Genomic DNA, 20,451 nt, shown 5'->3' with positions numbered 1-20,451 from the left:
CACAGGGCGATATCCACACCACCTCATCCCATCACTGTCCATCCTCAGCACACAACAGTTATCGTCCTCACATGCTAGATCATTATAAGACCTCTGTGAGGCAGCCTGTCCAGGACTTGGACAGAGCTTGTGGCTCTTGTTAGATTTCCTCTTCCAAAGCAGCTTCCTGCTCTCCGTGTTTCCTCGGCTGCAGCAGCAAACGATTAACGAAATGATTAACGGTCTCCATTAATGTACTTACACACTTCACCTGCAGCCAACAATCTATAAACTGCTTCCTTAATGGAATGATTGATGCTTAATGATGATGATGTATTTGCTGATTAAGCTAAAACGACTGTGCTTGTTTAGTCTCAGAACAGGTGAGAAGTTTGATGTTTGCCATGTCTGGCTTTTTACCCAAAAATCTGCTGCTAAACTAAATTTACATAACCAAACCAAAACATAGTTTATGTGTGTTTTTTCCTTTGCAAATCTTTTTTTTTTTTTAGCTTATCAACAGTCAGCTTCTAGCTACACTTTTCAGTTTTTTGCTACAGCCACAATGAATATAAAATGATGGCGGCAGCAGACGCCCGCATCTTCCTGAGACTAAATGACACAAGCCTTTCGGCAGCAGCTGGCCACTCATCTTTAGTATGAATGTGTGCTTTCATACCATGACGACTGATTAATTTTTGCTTTTAATATGAAGGTTATTGTCGCTGGCAGGAGTTAAGAGAGAACGAAGTGTTTGGATGCATCGCTGGCGCACAGATGCCCCTCCTTCCTCTCTCTCCTCTCATGTTGACGGCAATAATCTGTTTTTGCCTGAACTGAATGAACTTATTGCTGATTTGCTGATACCTGTTGTGATGAAAACCCAACTCAATGGCTTTATTGGGGCATGCAAATCAACCTAAGTGGCTTTGTATGCTGCCACCTTCTGCCTCTCCCTCTCTCTCTACCTGTCTTTATCTCCCCCATCCATCCATCCCCTCGTCTCTCTGACCTCCTTTGTGCATGTGTATCTATCCAGGTGAAAGCATCTGTGAAGGGCTTAATGACGCCGAGGAGGGACAGGGTGGGTAACTGATTCTTTTATCCACCAGCCAGGCTAGTGAGCCTTCGACAGAACCTCTAGAGTTAGTTGCAGGCAGACGAGCAGCTGGTGGATGACTATGCTGCTGCTGTTTACAATGGAAGCAACCTGTTTGGTCTGTCTGATGGGTTTCAAAAAACGAGCATTCCACATTCAATGAATGATGCTTCAATTATATGACTTTCAGAAACTAGAGAAACTTTTTAGGCCAGTAAACCTCCCACAAACAGTTGGGTCCAAAGTTATTGCAATAGTGTGTAAAGAACTGTAAATGTCATAATTCATGAAACTAAAACAGAGAGAAAAGAAGACATGGTATCAATGATGACCATTAAAAATATAACCATGGGTTTTGCTTTAGTCAAGCCTGTAGGACCTCGAAGATAGAAAAGGGAAAAATTACTCAGTATATTTAGGGAGACAAAATAACTTGTGATCATAATCCAAACCTAAGCCTATAATCTGGTTAAACAAAAGTTGTTGTCTTCGTTCCCTAATTGCCAAGATTTGGGCATAAAAAGAAAGAATGATTCTGATTGCTTGGGGTTATAGTTAAGCTTAGGTTTGGCACAGATGATGACTTAGATCTCAGAGGGTTAATGATGTGATAGCCTGGATGTAAGCCATTCATTAGCTTTGGGTTGCCAGGTTCTGCATTTTCCTAAATAGCCCATGTTTATCCTTTTTATCATTCTGCCCTTGTAATATTAGTAGACCCTTGGTAAACACCTAAGAAACTCCAGTGTTTCTGCAGCTCTGTCAAAAAGCATTGTGTCAAAGATATTTTTCACAGTCTGGGAGCCCAGACTATTGTTTGAGGTCTTATTACAGCTTATAAATGTTTCATAAGGGAAGTCTATACAGAAAAAGCCCCAGCCTCCTTTAACCATGGGAAACATAGTGCACTCTGGAAACTACTGGCTAACTGTCAATCATTTGTTCATGACGAGGCCGATGGAAGCTTCTCGCTCCCTGCATCTTCAGGGTTTCCACTCAGGCCCAGTCAGTCAATGATTGACTGTCGAGCTTCAGGGCTGTTTATACGCGCTCGGCTTCCAATCAAAGCTGCTGAAATCTTGCGCATGTTTTCAAGCCAAACCTCTGCTAAATGCTTTTAATTAATGAATGAAATGAAACACAAAACCTGCACTGGATTTCTAATTCCCATTATCTTCTTAATATAAAGAATTTGCTTCTAACTCCCTGCACAAAAAGTCTCTGTTGGCGTGAGTGGAGGCGATAGACAATCAGCACCTCAACAAAACATTCACTGAATATAATTATCCAACATTTTACTGTGTCACTGTGTTTATCTTGCAGTTATTTATAATAATACATTATCACATATGTCTACAATGGTGTTAAAGTTGATGTTTCACTATACTGAAGTCTTTGTTTGTATTTAACATGTGATTTTGACCTGTGCTACATTGCGCTACTTCAACTCTTTGCCCTGATTTGATTAGTTGAAAAGAATACACAACTCTAAAACTGTGTATATATATAAATAGGTATACATTTGTAGATGTGCTATTATGTGTCCAAGTGTTCACTCTAAATGTGTATTCAAGTGCTTGAGGTCTGAATGCTAACCTGTGTATGACTGCTACCAGGACAAACTCTGGCTTGCGTATTTACGGGTGAGGCAGGAGACCCAGGCGATTCCGGTTTCCTTGGACAACCAGGTACGATTTAACAGATGTCTTATGGTGATTTTACAGCCTTAAAGCCTTAAACTCTATGATGATCACAGTTAGGCACAAACACACACACACACACCTTTACACCATATGTTCTCTGATTGGCTGCCTATCCCTCTCTATGACATCACGGATCCAAGAATAAATTGTAGTAGTTTAATTTTACACAAGATGACCTCAACATTTCAAACGTTGCCCATGTTTAATGCACCAATCTACCAATGGAACAACAGGAAATGGAGAAAAGCATAATAGGTCCTCTTTGCATGCACTTTCACATTGTTCATTTGTAGATACAGGTGCAAATTGCATGATTTTACTTTGTGGCTCTAGGTTTTGTAGTTGATCTATTAAGATTCTCAATCAGTGTTTACAGAAATAAGATGAATATGTTCCTTAATAATTTTATGAAACAACTTTGTCTGTATTACTGCTTGTAATGTTGTTGTGACTATTGCTTACAAACTGGGGAAACAAATCATCAGAATGATTGTGCCTCTTTGCCAGGTCTTAAAGGTAAACCAGGGCTGCAAGGGCCCTCTGGACGTCCAGGGTTTGATGGCCCCAAAGGAGAAAGAGGAGACCCCGGCACCGGAGGCGTGCGTGGACCTGAAGGTAAAATTGCGTGGTGGGGTTTCTCTGTACCAGACTGCAATAAGACATAACATGCAAAAGTCAAATAATTACAAATGAAACTCAAAGTTTTTTTTATTGTAATGTGAATTGAATTGTGTAATTAATTTAATTATCCTCTAATCTCTGATTTAGGCCTTCTTATAATGCAATTACATGGCAGGGATAGCTGGTGTGTTTATGAATTGGACCCAAAAGCAGACACAAGATACAAAAGAAATAGAAGAACGAGGCAAGGACATGAAACTGAATGCGAACATGCAAAAATGTAACTGTGAAATAATCAAAACATGAAAATGAGTATGAGCATGAACATGAACCTGGACAGTTGGAAACTTTGACATGAAGACAACCAAACAGCCCGACACTCAACAGAGGAAGATGGGCAACTTAAACACACCGAAGGGTAATGCTGGAAGTGGAAACAGCTGGGGAAACACAGCTGAAACAAATAAACATGACGCCACAGGGGAAGCAAAACTAAACACACTGAACATGGAAACAAGACTTACAAAATCAAGCAGGAAACATAATGGAGCATAGACACGACAGCACAAGGGTGACAATTAGAACATGGATCAGAAGGGAGAGACTAATGCACTGGCATAAATGAAAGTGAAAACACAGAGGACGAGACCGACTACACAGAGGACAGGAAACGACTCGTAAATCAGGAGACACTGATGGAACAAAAACTAGAATAAAACTCAACTAAACCCCAACTAAATAATAACACCAGAACTTAATATTATCTCAATCTTAACATAATAAAATCACAAATACAAAATAAACCCAAAACACCGGGTCACAGACCCAGCCCCTGACAGGTTTTTCTTTTGCTTCTAGTGCTGCATTTATGATTAGGCAGTTACTGGAGGCTGTGCCGTAAACAAAATGACATGTTTAAAACATGTCAATAAACATGGAGATCTTGAAATGTTCGCGTTGCAGGGGCCACGTCTACAACCATGCGCATGGGCAGGTGATGTCTTCAAAGCAACCTTGGTGTTTCAAGATGGCGTTAAAATGGCAAAAAGACAGTCAGTCTGCTATCACTTTGTGATTAAATAGGATCAAGTGGTAATTACATGCAATCTGTTTGTGATAGCAGACTGATTACCTGGGACAAATTGTCAAAAAATCTGTTCACATAAACTGCTTACATTCAGAGTGCACGCAGAACTTCATCTGAAATCAAAAATTCTGAATTTCCCCCACATTCAGTCTATCGATATTTAATCTTTAACCTTGATCTTTGGCGGTTTCCTGTCCTTAACTTTGGTTGGTTACAACTTCCTGTCACAGAGAGAGTGATAGAGAGGGTGCTTCCAACTTCACTATTGTGCATTTTAATGCGTTGCTCGGGATGTCATTCCCTGCAGGTTTCACTGGACCCAGAGGGGACCCTGGTATTCCAGGTATCCCAGGGCAGAGTTTTGATGGGCCCAGGGGTAAGGACGGTCTCCCAGGCCGTCCTGGAGCCAAGGGCCAGCCTGGAGAGGTGCTAGGAGCTACACCTGGATTTCCTGGTCAGAACGGTTTACCAGGAATTCCTGGAGACAAGGGCCAGCCGGGAACACCTGGAGGACCTGGAATGCCTGGTGGGTAGCAGGATTTAAGTCAGTTACTTATTTTAATAAAAACAAATAAAAACATAGTATTCGATGGGTGTCCTGAAATAACAAATGCCAGCTGACTTAGCATTTAAATGCTTCTGCAAGCAACACTTTGTAAACAAAGTCTGTTCTTGAAGGGTTTGATGGACGTCCTGGTGCTCCTGGTCGGAAAGGAGAACGCGGAGTTAACGGTTTTCCTGGTAATCCTGGCCTTCCTGGGCTTCCAGGTGACCCAGATGGTCGCATTCCTGGTCCACCTGGCCCTGATGGTAGTAAGGGTCTGAGAGGACCACCAGGTGAGAGAAAGAAATGATTTGGGGGTTTTGTTATATTTTTTGCACATTTTACACTCGAATTTGTACCTTTGAGAGATTCTTAGTGTGAATTATTGCAAAAGAAGGTGAAATATGACTTTGTTGTGATCTCTACTGAAATCCTTCACCTCTCATCCCTGCACCAGCTCTGGTTCATTCCTCTTTTGTTCACATCGTTCTTTCACAGTCTCCATCATCACAGTTGCCCGTTTGAATCGTGTTGTTTATCAAACACTGCATCACCCACGAGAATGTCTTCTCCCTCTTTGTTTTTGTATTGTTGTATTTTTCCATGTCTCTGTTCTTCCTCCTTGTCACTTTCATCTTTTTTCCCAACACCACCACCACCATCATCATCTCCATCCATCCTCTCATCCCTCCATCCTTTTTTTGTTGGTGTTGGGTCACTCGTTATAGGCTGCCCAGGTGAGACACTCTTTCCCTCGTCCCATTGTCCATCTCTCCTCCCTCCCAGCCGCGCCACCCTTGGCTTGCATTTCCTCCATCCTCTTGCTGTTGGTGTATTAGAACAAACACTTGAACTGCTGCCTTCATTTCTCATCTGCGCTGCACACAAATGTCCATCTCCACAGTGCAGTCGTGGAGTCTCGTATGGGGTGTAACACCACGTCTCTGGAAAAAAAAGATGGTAAAGGAAAGTAATTAATATGAAGGTGAATGAATACAGAGGCAAAGTAAAACATTAACGCCTATATTATTTATTATTTTCAAATTATTTTTGATTAATTGAATGGCATATTAATTTATTTATGTAATTTTTTTTTTGTTCTTTATTTATTTTTGTCTTTTGGGAGGGGGTGGAGCAGCTTACCTCCTCCAAATATAGTGTTACCTCATTATCTAAGAGACGATGACTTTTGCCTATGTTTGATGAGGTGCTTCATCATAATCGTGCCATTTGACTGTGTTTGCATCAATAACTATTTTAAAGTACATAAAACTATGATGCTAGAGGAAATGACATCATCACACCCCACAGAAAGACTGAACCAGATGGATATTTTGTAACAGTTCTGTAAACAAAGCATTTCCGCAGGAAATGTGAAAACCACTGTTTGCTGTTCTTACTTGCAGAAACGACTAACCTCATTGTGAACTAAGTGTTTCTGTCTAATCAGTTCCAGATGTGTTTGATGAATTAACTGTAACAGGTTTGTGTGAAAATTGAAGATTTGGGGGCAAATGCTGTTTAACTCAAAGCTAGAAGCTTTTTATTTTACACTCTTGAAGGGACTTCTTATTTTCAGCGCATCCTTGCATTGATCAAAAAGTGATAAGCTGCAACTTTGCAGCACAGATGTGCTGAAAATGGGTTCATTTTTTAAGAATGTAAACAGTAGCAGTTAGTGTGCTTTAGATGGCTTAACCTTGCTAGTCTGGAATTGCACTCAGAAACGGTATGATTACCAATCGGCTGGTTCTCCTGTAATGTGAGTATCAAAATTAGCCACACTGAGCTTTCATGTCTCTGCAACAAAATCTGCAATCTGGGTGCAATTACAGACCAATCGCAGCAATGAAGTATTGTAAAGAAATGTGTGATGGCATTGTTGTTGCTGTTTGCAAGGCTGCTTTAATATGTGTGTTAAAAGATAGAAAAACTAGCTTAAAACCTGATTGTTCGGAGGTAAGTGTATTCATCATACAAAAGATAATAATACATATTATTATATTATGATACAGTTATGGTCAAAAAGAAAGATTAGCCTCTTAAATTCTAAGGTTGTACCTATAAGAACATAATAAAGATAGTCTGGTCCTTAGCAGGTCTTAAAATTAGGCAAACACAGCCTCAGATGAACTACAAAACATGTTGCATTGTGTATTTAATAAACAAAAACAAAAGCAAAAAGAAGAAGCATTGCGTAAAAAGTGTAGGAGCGGTCCTACCAGCAAATTCGCCTTCAATCAGTCCTGCAATGCTCAGTGAAAATGTGCAAGAGGTACGTCTCAGACTCTACAGGGCTCAGTTGTCATGTTAAATGTTAAAGGTCATTAGCAGAGATGGGCAGTAATGCGTTAAAAGTGATGTAATCCAATTACTTTTTCAAGTAGAGAGAAAAGTCAGGGATTACTACTACAAAAAAGTAATTAGATTACTGTTACTTTACCGTACGCTCAATGTGTTACTGCGTTACTAAGTAACGAAAAAAAAGGCAGCAGACTAATTACACGGAGGATAACGAGATGATGGGAAACAGAGGGAAACACAGCTGGAACTAATCAGACATAACAGACAGGGAGGAAGCAAAACTGACAGGACAACAGACTATCAAAATAAAACAGGAAACATGAGACACACACACTAAAGCATGGACTAACTGAACACAGGGAACCAAGGCAGCGAGAGACACGACTGGGAAACAGATGAATAAACATGGAGACAGAAGTTAGCATGCATGATGGAGCATCGACACAGGGGAGACATGGAAACAGAACCAATGACTTAAATGCTCTGTTCAGCTGTGCATAAATTAATTTCTGTAAACCTTCATGAACTGAAGTAACGCTGTCAAGAATACTGAGCCAAGATTATTAGAAAATGATGTGACTGATAAAATCATGCAGAACATTATCAAGTTATTGTTGCTAAAGGTGATGCTAACTACTATTGACTTTTGGACTACATTATGAAATGTGTTGTTGTTCATTTGAGGTTGTATTTGTGTAATTTTAAAATCTGGTAAGCACCCGAAGACTGCATGCTTTTCCAGATAATTAGCCAGCAGCCCTTTTTCCATGTGTCTGTATGAATGTCAGATTGTTGTCAGTGTTTTGTTTTTCTCACTGTCTCTCCTTCCATTATTGGCAGGTTTCCCTGGTCGGAAAGGAGAAAGAGGAGAACCAGGTTTCCCAGGGCCTGCTGGGATGAAAGGAACTCCCGGACGACCTGGTGCTACTGGGTTACCAGGAACAAGGGGACGCCCCGGTTTACCAGGACCAGGGACTATAGATGGAATTCCAGGAACGCCAGGAAGAAAGGGTCTGCAGAAGTAGTTTTTTTGTTTGTCATTTTTAGTGGTGTCGTGTTAGATGTTGATCATGACTTTACTGACTATGATGATGGACAGAGTGATCCTACTGGTTGACTCCCACATTATAAAGGCATGGTTGGGGAATTCATATCACCATTGTACGAACATCAGTAATACGGTCAGTGCTGCAATGTACTGATCATGGTGTGGTGGTGAACAAGATTACTTTTTTAAGATTGTTCACGGAGTTTTTAAGACAGCCTGATAACAATGAATTACAAATTCTGGTCAAACAATTCCAAGATATCTCACAGTGTTAGTAGAAGCCCAGATAATTAGGTTAGACAATATGTTTGCATGATTTTTAGGGCCAAGTTCAATGACCTCAGTTTCATCAGAAGTTAGAGGTCATCAAGTCTGTATGTCTGTAAGACATTCCTGCCGTTTAACGCACACTTTTGCAGGTTTGTGTCGTCAGGCTTCGAGGATAGATAAACCTGAGTGCCATCTGAATAACAAAGAAAATGTGTGCTGTACCCTTGAATGATGCTGCCTAAGGGAAGCACGACCTCTCAGTTCATTTTAATTCTTATTAGCGCAATAGAGCCAACCAATGACGGGCAAACGTTTCACTTTTTTTCTCTGCTTCATATGTTTCAGTTACCTGTCCAGTATTACTGACATTGTCACTGCCATTCTGCTTTGTTACAGATATCATAATAGTGACTAACTACGCTAATTTCCACAGGTGACAGAGGCATCCAAGGAATGATGGGCTTCCCTGGATTTGCAGGACCTCCTGGCAGTTCAGGATTTCCCGGAGTGAAAGGACAGCCTGGAGTGCCTGGAGCAAATGGACGCCCTGGGTCGCCTGGATTCTTTGGAACTAAAGGTAAAATATCCCCCACAGGAATAAGTGTACTGATCCTGGGCCAATAAAAGAATGAATTAGCAATGCTAATGCTACTCCTTGAGGTTATCATGAGGCAAACTGTGTGACATGGCTAAGCATGGCTACAATTCCCCCACTGTTTGTTTTGTTCCCGCCTAATACTTGGCTCTGTCACAACAGCATCTAAAGGGCACTTGCTGCAAACAATCTCACATGAACAAGTTAGACTTTTAATGGCATCCCAGATATTTAGTTTTGTACATTTGAATTCCATTTGTCCTAAGGCATTCCCATTGGTTGGTAGGTTTCTGCAGGGCTCACACCATTAGATGCTCATCCTAAATTTTGGGCACCATGAGAAGTTTTTCAAAGACTGTGTTTGGTTGAACCACCACAACAACCGTCTCTCATGATGGGGACCCCTGTTTTGGAACCACGTCATCAACATTTTGGTTATCTTTCAGGGCCAAGAATTTATCAATCAAGTTGCATGAACTTTGGCTTTGCACCAACATTCCTCTGTTTTTACTTTGGCAGGTGACAGAGGATTACCTGGTCCACCCGGATTTCCTGGTAGACCTTTTTCAGCTGAGCTTGTAGAGAAAGGAGACATCGGAGACCCTGGAATAACCGGCCTTTCTGGCTTTACTGGACCCAGAGGTAACATGGTGCTTTGTTTCTTTCAGAACGTCACCGGATAATCTGAAGGGCATAAATTAACTGCAGACTTTATTAGGATCTTCTGGTGAATTTTAAATCGTTTAGAGAAGAGATTCATATTTGTTACATATTTTGTAAAATAAGAAAGTTTTTTCATAGATGAGGACTTCAACACTGAATTGGTGGATGAAGCTGAGAGGACCAACACAATAAAGAGGGCCGGGGCAGTGACTCAGATTAGTGGAAATACTGCCTCGCAGACAGAGAGCATCTACGGTTGCCTGTGTTGGGATACCTCTCAGCTTAACAAACAAACAAAATATCTGTACTGTGCTCTTAAAGAAGGGGGAAATTATCAGTAAACCCCTAAAACAGCATTTTGTTACATGCTGAAAACATGCTGTAAAGTTTAGCATTTTGATACGGGAGTCTCCAGATACTGACCTTCAGAGCCAGCCCCAAGTTCCCACTAGAGGAACTGCAGCTGTTCGCACTTCTGCAAAATGTAGGCTCTCTAATGAAGAATTTAACTGCTTTTTGCTGCTGTGAACATCCATCACCTTGTGTTACAAACTCTGATCTTTCTCTGGGTTAACAGGTGACAAGGGTCAGCCAGGAGCTCCAGGTCGTCCAGGACGACCTGGAGCTCCTGGTTTCCCTGATCTGAGTAAAGGGCTGCCGGGAGAACCTGGCCTTTCTGGGGAAACAGGACTTCCAGGCTTCTCTGGACAAAAAGGAGAATCTGGAATTATGGGATTCCCCGGCACTGTGGGACCAAAAGTAAGAAAAGATGCATATACATGTAGCAAATTTTGCCAGGCAGAGATTAAAATTCGGATGTTTGTTTGTTTGTTTTTAGGGCAATAATGGCTTTCCAGGTTTATCTGGAAGGCCTGGAGAAGTTGGTCGGCCTGGTGCCAAAGGTAAGAGTACATATTAGTGCTGTTGGATATAACGATATGCATCGGATGATGATATGAAAACATCTGTATTACACTATCATTTGTTTTGGTGTGTCCCAAAATAAACTGTTTACGGCAATATTGTAGTGGCTATATTAATTTCTAATAGTTCTCACGTTCTCTTCTATTTAAAAAAAACGCACTATGCATGGGCAAGCGACTGTTTTCATGCATTGTTGTTTGCAGCATGTGGCTCCGCCATCCGCTTGTTTATTTTCCACATAAAAGTGTCACAATAAAGCTGAAGATCCTGTTCCAACTTTTCAAAATAAACTGACGCGATGATAATATACAGTATTCTCAAACGTCAAATTTTGGAGTATGCATTAATGAAAATACCTCAAATAAGGTACACGACACCCAGCTTCACGCAAGTGGCCCGAGATTCACAGAATTTACAGAAAATGTTACATTTTTGTGATTTATATCGTTGTCGGGACGATAAATGTGTTATATCAGGATATGAGATTTTGTTCATATCGCACAGCACTAGTACATATGAAGTCTACCATCAGTGATAAACATCTTCTTTACATCTGTTCATAATCAAATCAAACATCCATTGACTTAAATGCTTTTTTCTCTTAGGACTACCTGGAGAAACTTTTGGTTATCCTGGAGCACCAGGACTTAAAGGCCGACAAGGAGATTCAGGGATCCCAGGTAAGACTCACCTTACTCGGTTACGGTGAAACTTTATTTGTCATGGCCATTGATCAGCAACCACTGATCAATGGCCATGAGTACCATTCACAGAGAGTTGGGGAATGGCTGCAATCACAGCATTGTAGGATGGTGAAAGATGTACCCTTAGGCCCCCTCCTCGATTCAGAGATGGTCTTTCCCTTTTCACATCTCTGTAAATAAAGAAAAGCATTCAGCATCACATCACTTGTAGTCTTGTTGTTGTCATATTTTATAAACTTGTTGACATGGATCAGAATTTACATTTCCTTTATGTTTTATTTTTAGTAAAATAAATATATTTAGTGCAGGTGAAGAAATTCTTAGTACTGTGGGACAAGCTTTTTGGGAGATCAGAGTTGGTCTCCAATCTCTGATTTCTTCAGAAGTTTTATAACATTTTAAATATGTCGACAGGCGACCAAGGGAAAGTTGGTGAACCTGGCAATAATGGATTTTCAGGAAATCCAGGTTTCCTCGGACAGAAGGGGATTCCTGGTGAACAGGGACGGTATGGAATAATGGGTGAGTAACTCCTAAGAAAACAAAGTCCTGTTGCAGTAATTCCTTCATGACGTCGTAGAGATTTGTATTTACAGAAAGTGTTGAGATGTCGTTTTTCTTCTCTGCAGGCTCTCCTGGTTTCCCTGGACCAAAAGGTCAGCCTGGATTGCCAGGAATAGGAAGGGGGCCTGATGGGCTTCCTGGTCGGCCTGGATTCCTTGGAAATCGTGGGTTTAAAGGTGAAAGGAAAAAAGAAAATCCACTACATTCATACACTAATCTTACAATGATTTTTCCAAATGAGGTTAAAAAAATGGTCTTTCCAGTGTTTTTAATGTTTTGTTTGTTTGTTTTATTTTTGTTATTTTAGGTTTTCCCGGACCACCTGGTTTGGATGGCCTTAATGGCCTAGCAGGACCTAAAGGCCTGCCTGGAAACCCAGGCAAGAATCACATTTCACGCACCAGCTGATTCTATATTTCTTGCTTTATTTCACAGCTCACTACTCACTCAGTACTCAGTAAACAAAAATGAGATGTACAATAAGCCAGATAATCCAAAGCTAAAGCTAATCTTAGCATGATCCAGTAAGAATAGATGAATGTATCAAGTAGTTATGGCTCGATAACTAAGGAAAGATGAGCAGTTTTGCATTTTGGCCCTTTGTGTGTCTGCAGAAAAGTTCATTATTCAAAGCTGTGAGGCATACTGCTTTGGCAAAGCTCAACCTTTTCACCCTCTTCATCAGGGTCAACATACGTCTGATTGTTTTAGGCTTGCAAAGATGAAAGATTTAACAACTTTATGTTTTTTAATCTAGGTGCAATTCTGGGAGGTAGCCCTGGCCTTTCTGGTAGTCCAGGGTTGAAGGGAGAAAGAGGTGTTTCCCAACCCGGTGTTCCAGGGTATCCCGGCCAAAAAGGACAAAGAGGAGAACCAGGTGAAATAGACTTCAATGAAATCAAAAATGTGCAGATTCAATGTGCAATAATATATATAGCAATAGATTTTTTTACTTTCTGTATATCAGGTCCTTTTGGATTGAAAGGGAGCCCGGGTATCCCTGGACCTCCTGGACCCAGATCAATAGAAAGCTTTCCTGGACCTACAGGAGATGCAGGTCTCCCTGGACTGGATGGACAGTATGGTAAATACATTTCCTTAATCAACTTGGATGATTTTGTTTTCCATTCTCTTCTTTTTTCACATTTTTTTATTTTTTCCCTTTATATTCTCCTATACTTTTCTATGCTTAGTTTTTCTTTCTTTTCCCTTTAACGTTAATTTATTCAACCTTCCTTGAATTGAATTTCTCTCTTCCTCTCCTTTTTTCTTTCTTACAGGTGTCCAAGGTCCTCCAGGTATTCCCGGCCCACCTGGTCCAGGCACAGCTCAGGGAGACAGAGGTGACCCTGGTCTGCCAGGCTTCCCAGGGAACCCTGGTACAAAGGGTGAACCAGGATTACCTGGAGGTCCTGCATTCCCTGGCAGACCTGGTTTAAAAGGTGGAGTATGGCTAAAATACATGGCATGAACTAAAAATGCTGCTTCTTCTTTTCTATGTTTGCTCCTATATGTTTTCAATTAAAAAAAAGATAAACTGAAACATTATGTATTTGCCCTTCAGGACAAAAGGGTGATGGTGGTTTTGCTGGAATTCCTGGTGTCCAGGGTTTTAGAGGTGACTCTGGTTTTCCTGGAAGCAAAGGAACGGCAGGAATTAGAGGTAGGACAGCATAAGTCTTTAGTTTCCCCCACTCTTTTTCCCACAATTTCTTCTTAATTTTCTTCTACCCTTTATCTTTCCTCCATCCCTCTTTTTCTCCACCCTTTCCCTTCCAGGGTTTCCAGGTCCAAAAGGTTTGCCTGGAGTCATATTTCCAGCTTCACTGCCAAATGGGCCATATCCACAAGGTGATCCAGGTTTCCCTGGTGAAAGAGGAAGCCCTGGTAACCCTGGAGAGCCTGGTCAGTCTGGTTTTCCTGGGCGTAAAGGTGAGTTGAAGACACAAACAAAGTGTAAATTTATTAATTATATCCATCCATCTTTGCATGCATGCATCCATCTATCTGCATCCACTTAACCTGAACAGAGTTACGGGGGCACCATTATAACAGAGACATCCAGACTTCCTTCTCCTCAGTCATTTCTTCCAGCTCTTTTGGGTGAGTCCATCGAGGTTTTCCCAAGCCAGCCAACATACGTAATCTCTCCAGCATGTCCTCAATCTGCCTCAGGGCCCTCACTGAGAACACCTCACCTACGAAGCACCTGGGACGGACCTTAGTCAGATGCCTGAACTACCTCAACTGGCTTCTTTCAATGTCAAGGAGTAATAAGGGACTTCTCCAAGTGTCTTCCAAGTGGCTGAGCTCCTCATCCTGTCTCTAAAGCTGAACCCAACAACTCTTGAGAGAAAGCTCATTTCCACCTCTCGTATCTGCGATCTGATTCTTTCAGTCACTACCCAGAGCTCTTGACCAGGCCTTATTCATGAGTAAGAGTAGGAATGTAGATTGACCAGTAAATCAGCTCTCTCTTTATCATGATGGACCAATGCAGCATTCACATCACTGCAGATGCAGCCTGAATCCATCTGTCAGCCACCTGCTCCTCTCTCCCCTCACTTGTGAACAAGACCCAGAGATATAAGAGGGAAGTTACTTGTCCCCTACCCCAAAGAGGCACTCTACGCTTTTCCAACTGAGGACCATGGCCTTGAACTTTGAGGTGTTAATTCTCATCTCTCCATGTCTCCTTTTGCCATAAACTGCCCCAGGTGGGATTTGAAGGGGACCCGGGGCTCTGCCGAATGTTTCCAGCACACCCTCGCTGTCTGTTTGTGTGTGCCTGTCCTGTCTAAAATTCCAACCTGCCACCTGGTCCAGCTCGTTCTAACGACAGCTCTACTCCTCTCTTCACCCGAGTCTCCAGAACATACAGCGGCATATCTGACATATCTGATTATGCAATTACAAAGTTGATCATTGACCTTCGGCCCAGGAAGTCCCAGTGCCAGGTCCACTAATGGACTCCCATATATTCGAAGATGGCGCTCAGTAAGGGTAAGCTGTCGTTAGAGCAGATGTCCAATGACAGAACACCTTTCGGGTTCAGACAGACTGTTTCTCCCAGTCACACTATACCCAAGGTCACACTGTCATTGTCCCCCAGAAGGACAATGAAGTCACAAAGTGGGGTATTTTTCCACACCCCACTCAGGGAACCCAAGAAGGCTGTGTACTCTGAACTATTATTTGACACATAAGCACAAACGACAGTCAGGTCCCCGACCCTGTCGTCCTTTAGAGAAAACTCCCAATGTGCATGTACCCAGCCAAGGGATTGCAAGTATACTCAACAGCTCTCACCAAGGGCAGCTGCAGAGTGGAGCAAAGTACAACAACTCTGCATGAAACTGTTTATGAACCCAACCTGTGCATTGAGGCAAGTTCCACTATATCAAGCCGGTATCTCTTGGCCTTAAGCACTAGCTCAGGCTAGTGACATTTCATGTACCCAAAGTCAGTTTTAGCAACTCGGGATCAGACCACCAACCACAGACTTTCAACCACTGCCTAATCCACTCTGCATCAGACTCCTCCTGCAAGTAATGTGTCCACAGGAAGGGTGGCCTCATGGGCTAAACCCTGACCACCATTCACTTGCTGACAATGTTCTCCTCTAGGCTTGGCTCAAGTATGGGGCCTTTTTAGCTCCAGCCCAGCCAAGGAACAATGATCCAAATGGTTTGCGTGATTCAAACTTAGTTTACCCTTTTCACCCAGAATAAGTTGCTTTGGGAGAACATACCAGAGGTTAATTGCCACCAACAACATAGCTTCTACGACACACAAATCCCTCCATCACAATAAGATAGCATTGGAGGAGCGTTATCCTTCATATCCTGCAGGAAACAGGAGCTGTTTGTTCAGCTTAGGGTAAGCTAGTTTGCTTCCATTCAAATGCAAACAAAGTGAAAGAAGGCAAATGTTTTTAACATAGAGTTTTAAAATCTACTTTCCCCCAACATCAGTATAAATAATATGCAGCTAATCTGGCATGTTTTAATGTACAGAGAGAGAAAAAACAATAATAAAGTGAGAAGATGAAAAATGAATGATAAGCAGTGTAAAATATTCTCCTGCTGCAGGTACTGTGGGGAACCCTGGTCCATCGGGTAGACTGGGCAGGACTGGAGTTCCTGGTTTTCAAGGACCTCTTGGGGATCCCGGACCTCCTGGTTTCCCTGGATCCCCAGGAGCACAAGGTCAGGATTTTTGTTTATCTTCGACTTTTTAATAGCTTATCACTTCTAGCATGTTCTTATTCTTTCCCCCGTCTTCTTCAGGGTTTCCTGGTACAATTGGCCCTCGCGGCATTCCCGGCAGCGTCGGCCGCAGCCACAGCATCGGCTACACTCTGGTTAAGCACAGCCAGAGCTCCCAGGTTCCCATGTGTCCTCAAGGCATGGCCAAACTGTGGGAGGGCTACAGTCTGCTGTATGTAGAGGGACAGGAGAAGGCACACAACCAAGACCTCGGTATGAAAACACTGTCAGGCTCTTATGAACCATAAATACTAGTTATAGCAGTCTTTGTGGGGCACAATTAAAGGTTTAAAACCTCCCTTTGTCTCTTCAGGTCAGCCGGGGTCGTGTCTCCCCAGGTTCAACACGATCCCCTTCCTCTACTGCTCGCCCAGCGAGATTTGCTACTACGCTAGCCGCAATGATAAATCCTACTGGCTCTCCACGACCGCATCCATACCCATGATGCCCGTGGAAAAGGAGGAGATAAGACCTTACATCAGCAGGTATTGTACACTGTGTTACTTTAGTCAAGCTGCCTGTCATATACATGTGCATACAATTAATGAAGCTTTCATCTGATTATATGAATAACACAGGTGTTCAGTATGTGAGGCTCCATCTCAGGCAGTGGCGGTCCACAGTCAGGATATGACAATCCCCAACTGTCCTATCGGCTGGAGGAGTCTCTGGATAGGATACTCCTTCCTAATGGTACGTAGTTAATGGCAGCTTCTACCAAACAGATTTAGACCAGCAATTAGATGAAGAGGTTATTTCTCCCCATGGTTCTGCATACTGCCAAATTGTCTTCAGAGATGTCATATTTAAAAAAAATGTCCTTTCATTTCTGACACAGCACACAGCAGCTGGTGCAGAGGGCGGCGGTCAGTCCTTGGTGTCTCCTGGTTCCTGTCTGGAGGACTTCCGGGCGACTCCGTTCATCGAGTGCAACGGCGCCAGGGGCACCTGCCACTACTTTGCCAATAAATACAGCTTCTGGCTGACAACCGTGGATCCAGAAAATGAGTTTACCTTCTCGCCAGCCAAGGAGACGCTGAAGGGAGGCCAGGAGCGCTCCAGAGTCAGCCGCTGCCAAGTGTGCAGCAAGATCTTGTAGTAGGCAAAGGTGAAAGATGGAGGAGTGAGGCGGGGAAACATCAGGAGGGGATTCACTAACATTTCAAGAATTTATGATGGAGGATGAGATGGATTTAAAAAAGAACACGTGACTGACTGAATGGACCTTTCTCCTGTGCTGTGATGGTTTCAGAATCGAGTCGAGCAACATCGGCCCCATTTTGAGAGTTTTTTAATCCCCTGTAGGAATGAACGGCTTTTAAAAAAAGAAGAAGAAGCTGGAGGTAGGAGGAGGAAAGAGAAGAGTCCCAGTGTGAGCGATCTTCTCGAGATTATCACTGATAATGGTGCTATTGTTTATGTATGTGTTTATTACGTGTCAGCTTTCTTGTGACAGATGTCAGCGAGAATCATTCTCGGCTACCTCGGAGAGTGCCCCCACCCCCATTTAGCAAACAACTGCCCCGCACACACGTTAAGCACCCAATTTAAAGGTTATCAGCTCAGGAAGTTGGTCGTTATTGGTTCTTGTCGCTCCCATAGATACTGACAGCAGGCAGAAAGTCTCTACACCAACTCTGACGTCTGACTGTCATATCTATGGGACAGACAAGCCTACAAATGCTTTTCAATGGGCTGATCACGTTCGAAGTGGGTACATAAGAGCTTAATGTGAGATGAGAGTAAAATTACAGATTGCTGGTTGATTTTAAGGTTTTAAAGCGAGTTTGCATTATCTTATTGGGCTGATCTGAGCAAAGCAGATATAAAGCTTCACTGAAATCCCATCTTTGGGAAGATGAAACCTGTTTTCTTCATAAACTTTTTATTCTACGGCAGTTTAGCATCACGAAGGTGCCCACTGTAAACACACTGGGGATTTTTTCATGTGTTGCATCAATACCTGCAGTATATTTGATGTCGGCCACTTCATTATTGGTTTGAAAATCAACTTGCCAAGACATGTGACTTGCTTGAGGTAAAAATGGCGTTGAAGCTATCCTTTGTTTTTAAGTTTTTGTGATATTTGGATTATTTTTTGGTGCCTTACAATCGGACGTGTGAATTAAAGGAGTTTTAGCTTCATGGAAAGATTTAAAAAATCTGTGGAAAACTATAACTCATTAGCAAATTTTTTTTTGCATAAACAAAAAAAGACTAGAAGTATTTTGTTTATTGGACTCCAACAAAAAAACATAAACAAAGCAAGTTTCATTTCTTTAAGTGCTGGTTTTCATATAGAAGGTGAGAAGCATCATCTGTTTGGGGAACAGAAGGAACTTAGAAACAATCTAAAGTATTCCTAAACATGTCAAAGTCCCAGCGTAAGCTTCACGTAAGCCTGTGTACATTTCACAGTGGGACTCTCAGGTTGCTGCTACGTTACCGTTAGTATGACTTTAAAGGTCAAGTCAGATTTTTCTGTGCAACAGCTGAAATGACAATAGAGAGCTGTTGTTATTGCACTGATGTGGACACAGATGGTTCAGAACATCAAAGGGGCATACATATCTCCACCTCCACTCTCACAGGTTTTCTCTATGCTGCGACCAAACAAGTATTTCTTTTGATTATATCACACTTTTTAAGGCTGCCATTCGCTTGCATTTTGCAAAAAGACACAAAACACACGCTCTCTGATAGATGAATTATTGCTGTACATAGTGCTTACTGTATTTTTCAGCAAATCATGTTAGCGCAAAGGTCTATGATGTTGTTACTCGGTTATTTTCTTTTGTTTTTGTGTCCTCGGACAGGTAAGAAGATGGCAAAAGGACAATTCTGTGCCTTTAAATATAGATTTTGCAAAAACAAATACAAAAACACACAAAAAATTTGAAATTGTATCTGTTTTTGCAGTAAATTTGGTTTTCCTCTGAGTCAAACAGGTTCATCTGTGCTTGGACAGTGGAAGCTACAGCATGACTTGTAACCACTACGACCTCTAGCACGTCTCTCTCTGCTGGTAGCCCTGACTTTAACGCTGTGCCACATAGTACATTTGTGTCTGTATTGTTTTTTTTGTAATCTAGATTTGTAATTATTGAGTCGTGACACTAGCCCCTGGTTTTATTTACTGAGAAGTGAGGGAATGGGAAGGTAATGATGTGTACATTAAATTTTATGGAAAGGAAAACATGCCTGTGTTTTTATATGGGAGATATATTCACCGCTGATGATTTAGGATGCTAACAGCACACTTTATTGCCAGTTTGGACTTCACCGCTCGTTCAGAGCCAAATGGAGAAACATGCTTTAAGATCCCTGAGTGACAGAAAAGAAATGCAGTTTTCCTCAAAGAGGATCCATAACAAATCAAAAGTGGCAACGTAACATGTCTGTTCCTGTAACGTGTGTTTCTGTGCTCACACACTTTGAAATAAAGTCTCAAAACTACTTAACAAATGCATGTTTTTTGTTTTTAGCTCAACATGAGGAAGTGAAGTGAATTTAAATATAAAATCTGTACAACCAAATGTTGCTGCCAGTGGTACTGGTTCATTTCACAAAGTGGATGTAATAGAGAAATAGAAGATACAGCCAGACGGTTGAAACATGAGCACATTTGGGTGTTCTGATAGGACAACGACTCCAAACACACATCAAAACTGTTTTTAGAATAGATAAAGCAGGCTGACATTTACAGAAGGGATAGGCCTTTCCAATGGCTCCATGGTCCATCTCAGAAAACCAACAAGCTTTAATTAACTCTGCCATGCTGCCAAGAATAGTGGTCAGTCCAGCTGGAAGTATGCGGTTGTTTATGTTGTTTACCAAAAGCATCTTAGCAAAGGACATTAACCCAAAGCTTAGTGGAGGAATCTACTTTTGACCATGTGTGGATTAGAGAAAATCCAAATTAAAATTAAACTTGTGCATCTGAATACCTTTTTTTTAGTCATTACAGATGTGTGCTTTAATCAATCACTACACCCTGGAAAGAAAACAGTTCAAAGAATTTATTAAAAGGCCAAAGTTACCATGCCATGTGACCATGATGATGTAAGATGCGCGAAAG

General features: G+C 41.8%; 1 protein-coding gene across 5 annotated transcripts in view; it reads left to right on the top strand.

Moving 5' to 3' along the window:
• Positions 1 to 19,569, top strand: part of col4a6 (collagen, type IV, alpha 6) — a 152,468-nt gene extending 132,899 nt beyond the window's left edge. For 4 of the 5 annotated variants that reach the window (XM_085263893.1, XM_085263874.1, XM_085263908.1 and 1 more), the window contains 24 exons: positions 1,019 to 1,063; positions 2,695 to 2,766; positions 3,289 to 3,396; positions 4,797 to 5,015; positions 5,168 to 5,326; positions 8,178 to 8,348; positions 9,089 to 9,232; positions 9,770 to 9,892; positions 10,491 to 10,672; positions 10,752 to 10,815; positions 11,443 to 11,517; positions 11,956 to 12,063; positions 12,171 to 12,281; positions 12,413 to 12,484; positions 12,863 to 12,982; positions 13,073 to 13,189; positions 13,386 to 13,547; positions 13,670 to 13,768; positions 13,885 to 14,037; positions 16,197 to 16,313; positions 16,395 to 16,586; positions 16,687 to 16,858; positions 16,952 to 17,066; positions 17,212 to 19,569. In XM_085263893.1, coding sequence (XP_085120019.1) covers positions 1,019 to 1,063; positions 2,695 to 2,766; positions 3,289 to 3,396; positions 4,797 to 5,015; positions 5,168 to 5,326; positions 8,178 to 8,348; positions 9,089 to 9,232; positions 9,770 to 9,892; positions 10,491 to 10,672; positions 10,752 to 10,815; positions 11,443 to 11,517; positions 11,956 to 12,063; positions 12,171 to 12,281; positions 12,413 to 12,484; positions 12,863 to 12,982; positions 13,073 to 13,189; positions 13,386 to 13,547; positions 13,670 to 13,768; positions 13,885 to 14,037; positions 16,197 to 16,313; positions 16,395 to 16,586; positions 16,687 to 16,858; positions 16,952 to 17,066; positions 17,212 to 17,472 — 3,161 coding nt within the window. In that variant the 3' untranslated portion in view covers positions 17,473 to 19,569. The remainder of the gene's footprint in view (positions 1 to 1,018; positions 1,064 to 2,694; positions 2,767 to 3,288; positions 3,397 to 4,796; positions 5,016 to 5,167; positions 5,327 to 8,177; positions 8,349 to 9,088; positions 9,233 to 9,769; positions 9,893 to 10,490; positions 10,673 to 10,751; positions 10,816 to 11,442; positions 11,518 to 11,955; positions 12,064 to 12,170; positions 12,282 to 12,412; positions 12,485 to 12,862; positions 12,983 to 13,072; positions 13,190 to 13,385; positions 13,548 to 13,669; positions 13,769 to 13,884; positions 14,038 to 16,196; positions 16,314 to 16,394; positions 16,587 to 16,686; positions 16,859 to 16,951; positions 17,067 to 17,211) is intronic. The other variant, XM_085263901.1, reaches the window with a different exon arrangement.
• Positions 19,570 to 20,451: the final 882 nt, after the last annotated feature.

The sequence above is a fragment of the Mchenga conophoros genome, linkage group LG3, assembly GCF_057382185.1.
Source record: "Mchenga conophoros isolate Kocher_MC1m ecotype Shallow Benthic linkage group LG3, M_conophoros_male_GT1.1, whole genome shotgun sequence".
Taxonomy (NCBI): Eukaryota; Metazoa; Chordata; class Actinopteri; order Cichliformes; family Cichlidae; genus Mchenga; species Mchenga conophoros.
The sequence above is the reverse complement of the archived record's forward strand: the minus strand, read 5'-3'. Positions and strand labels throughout refer to the sequence as shown.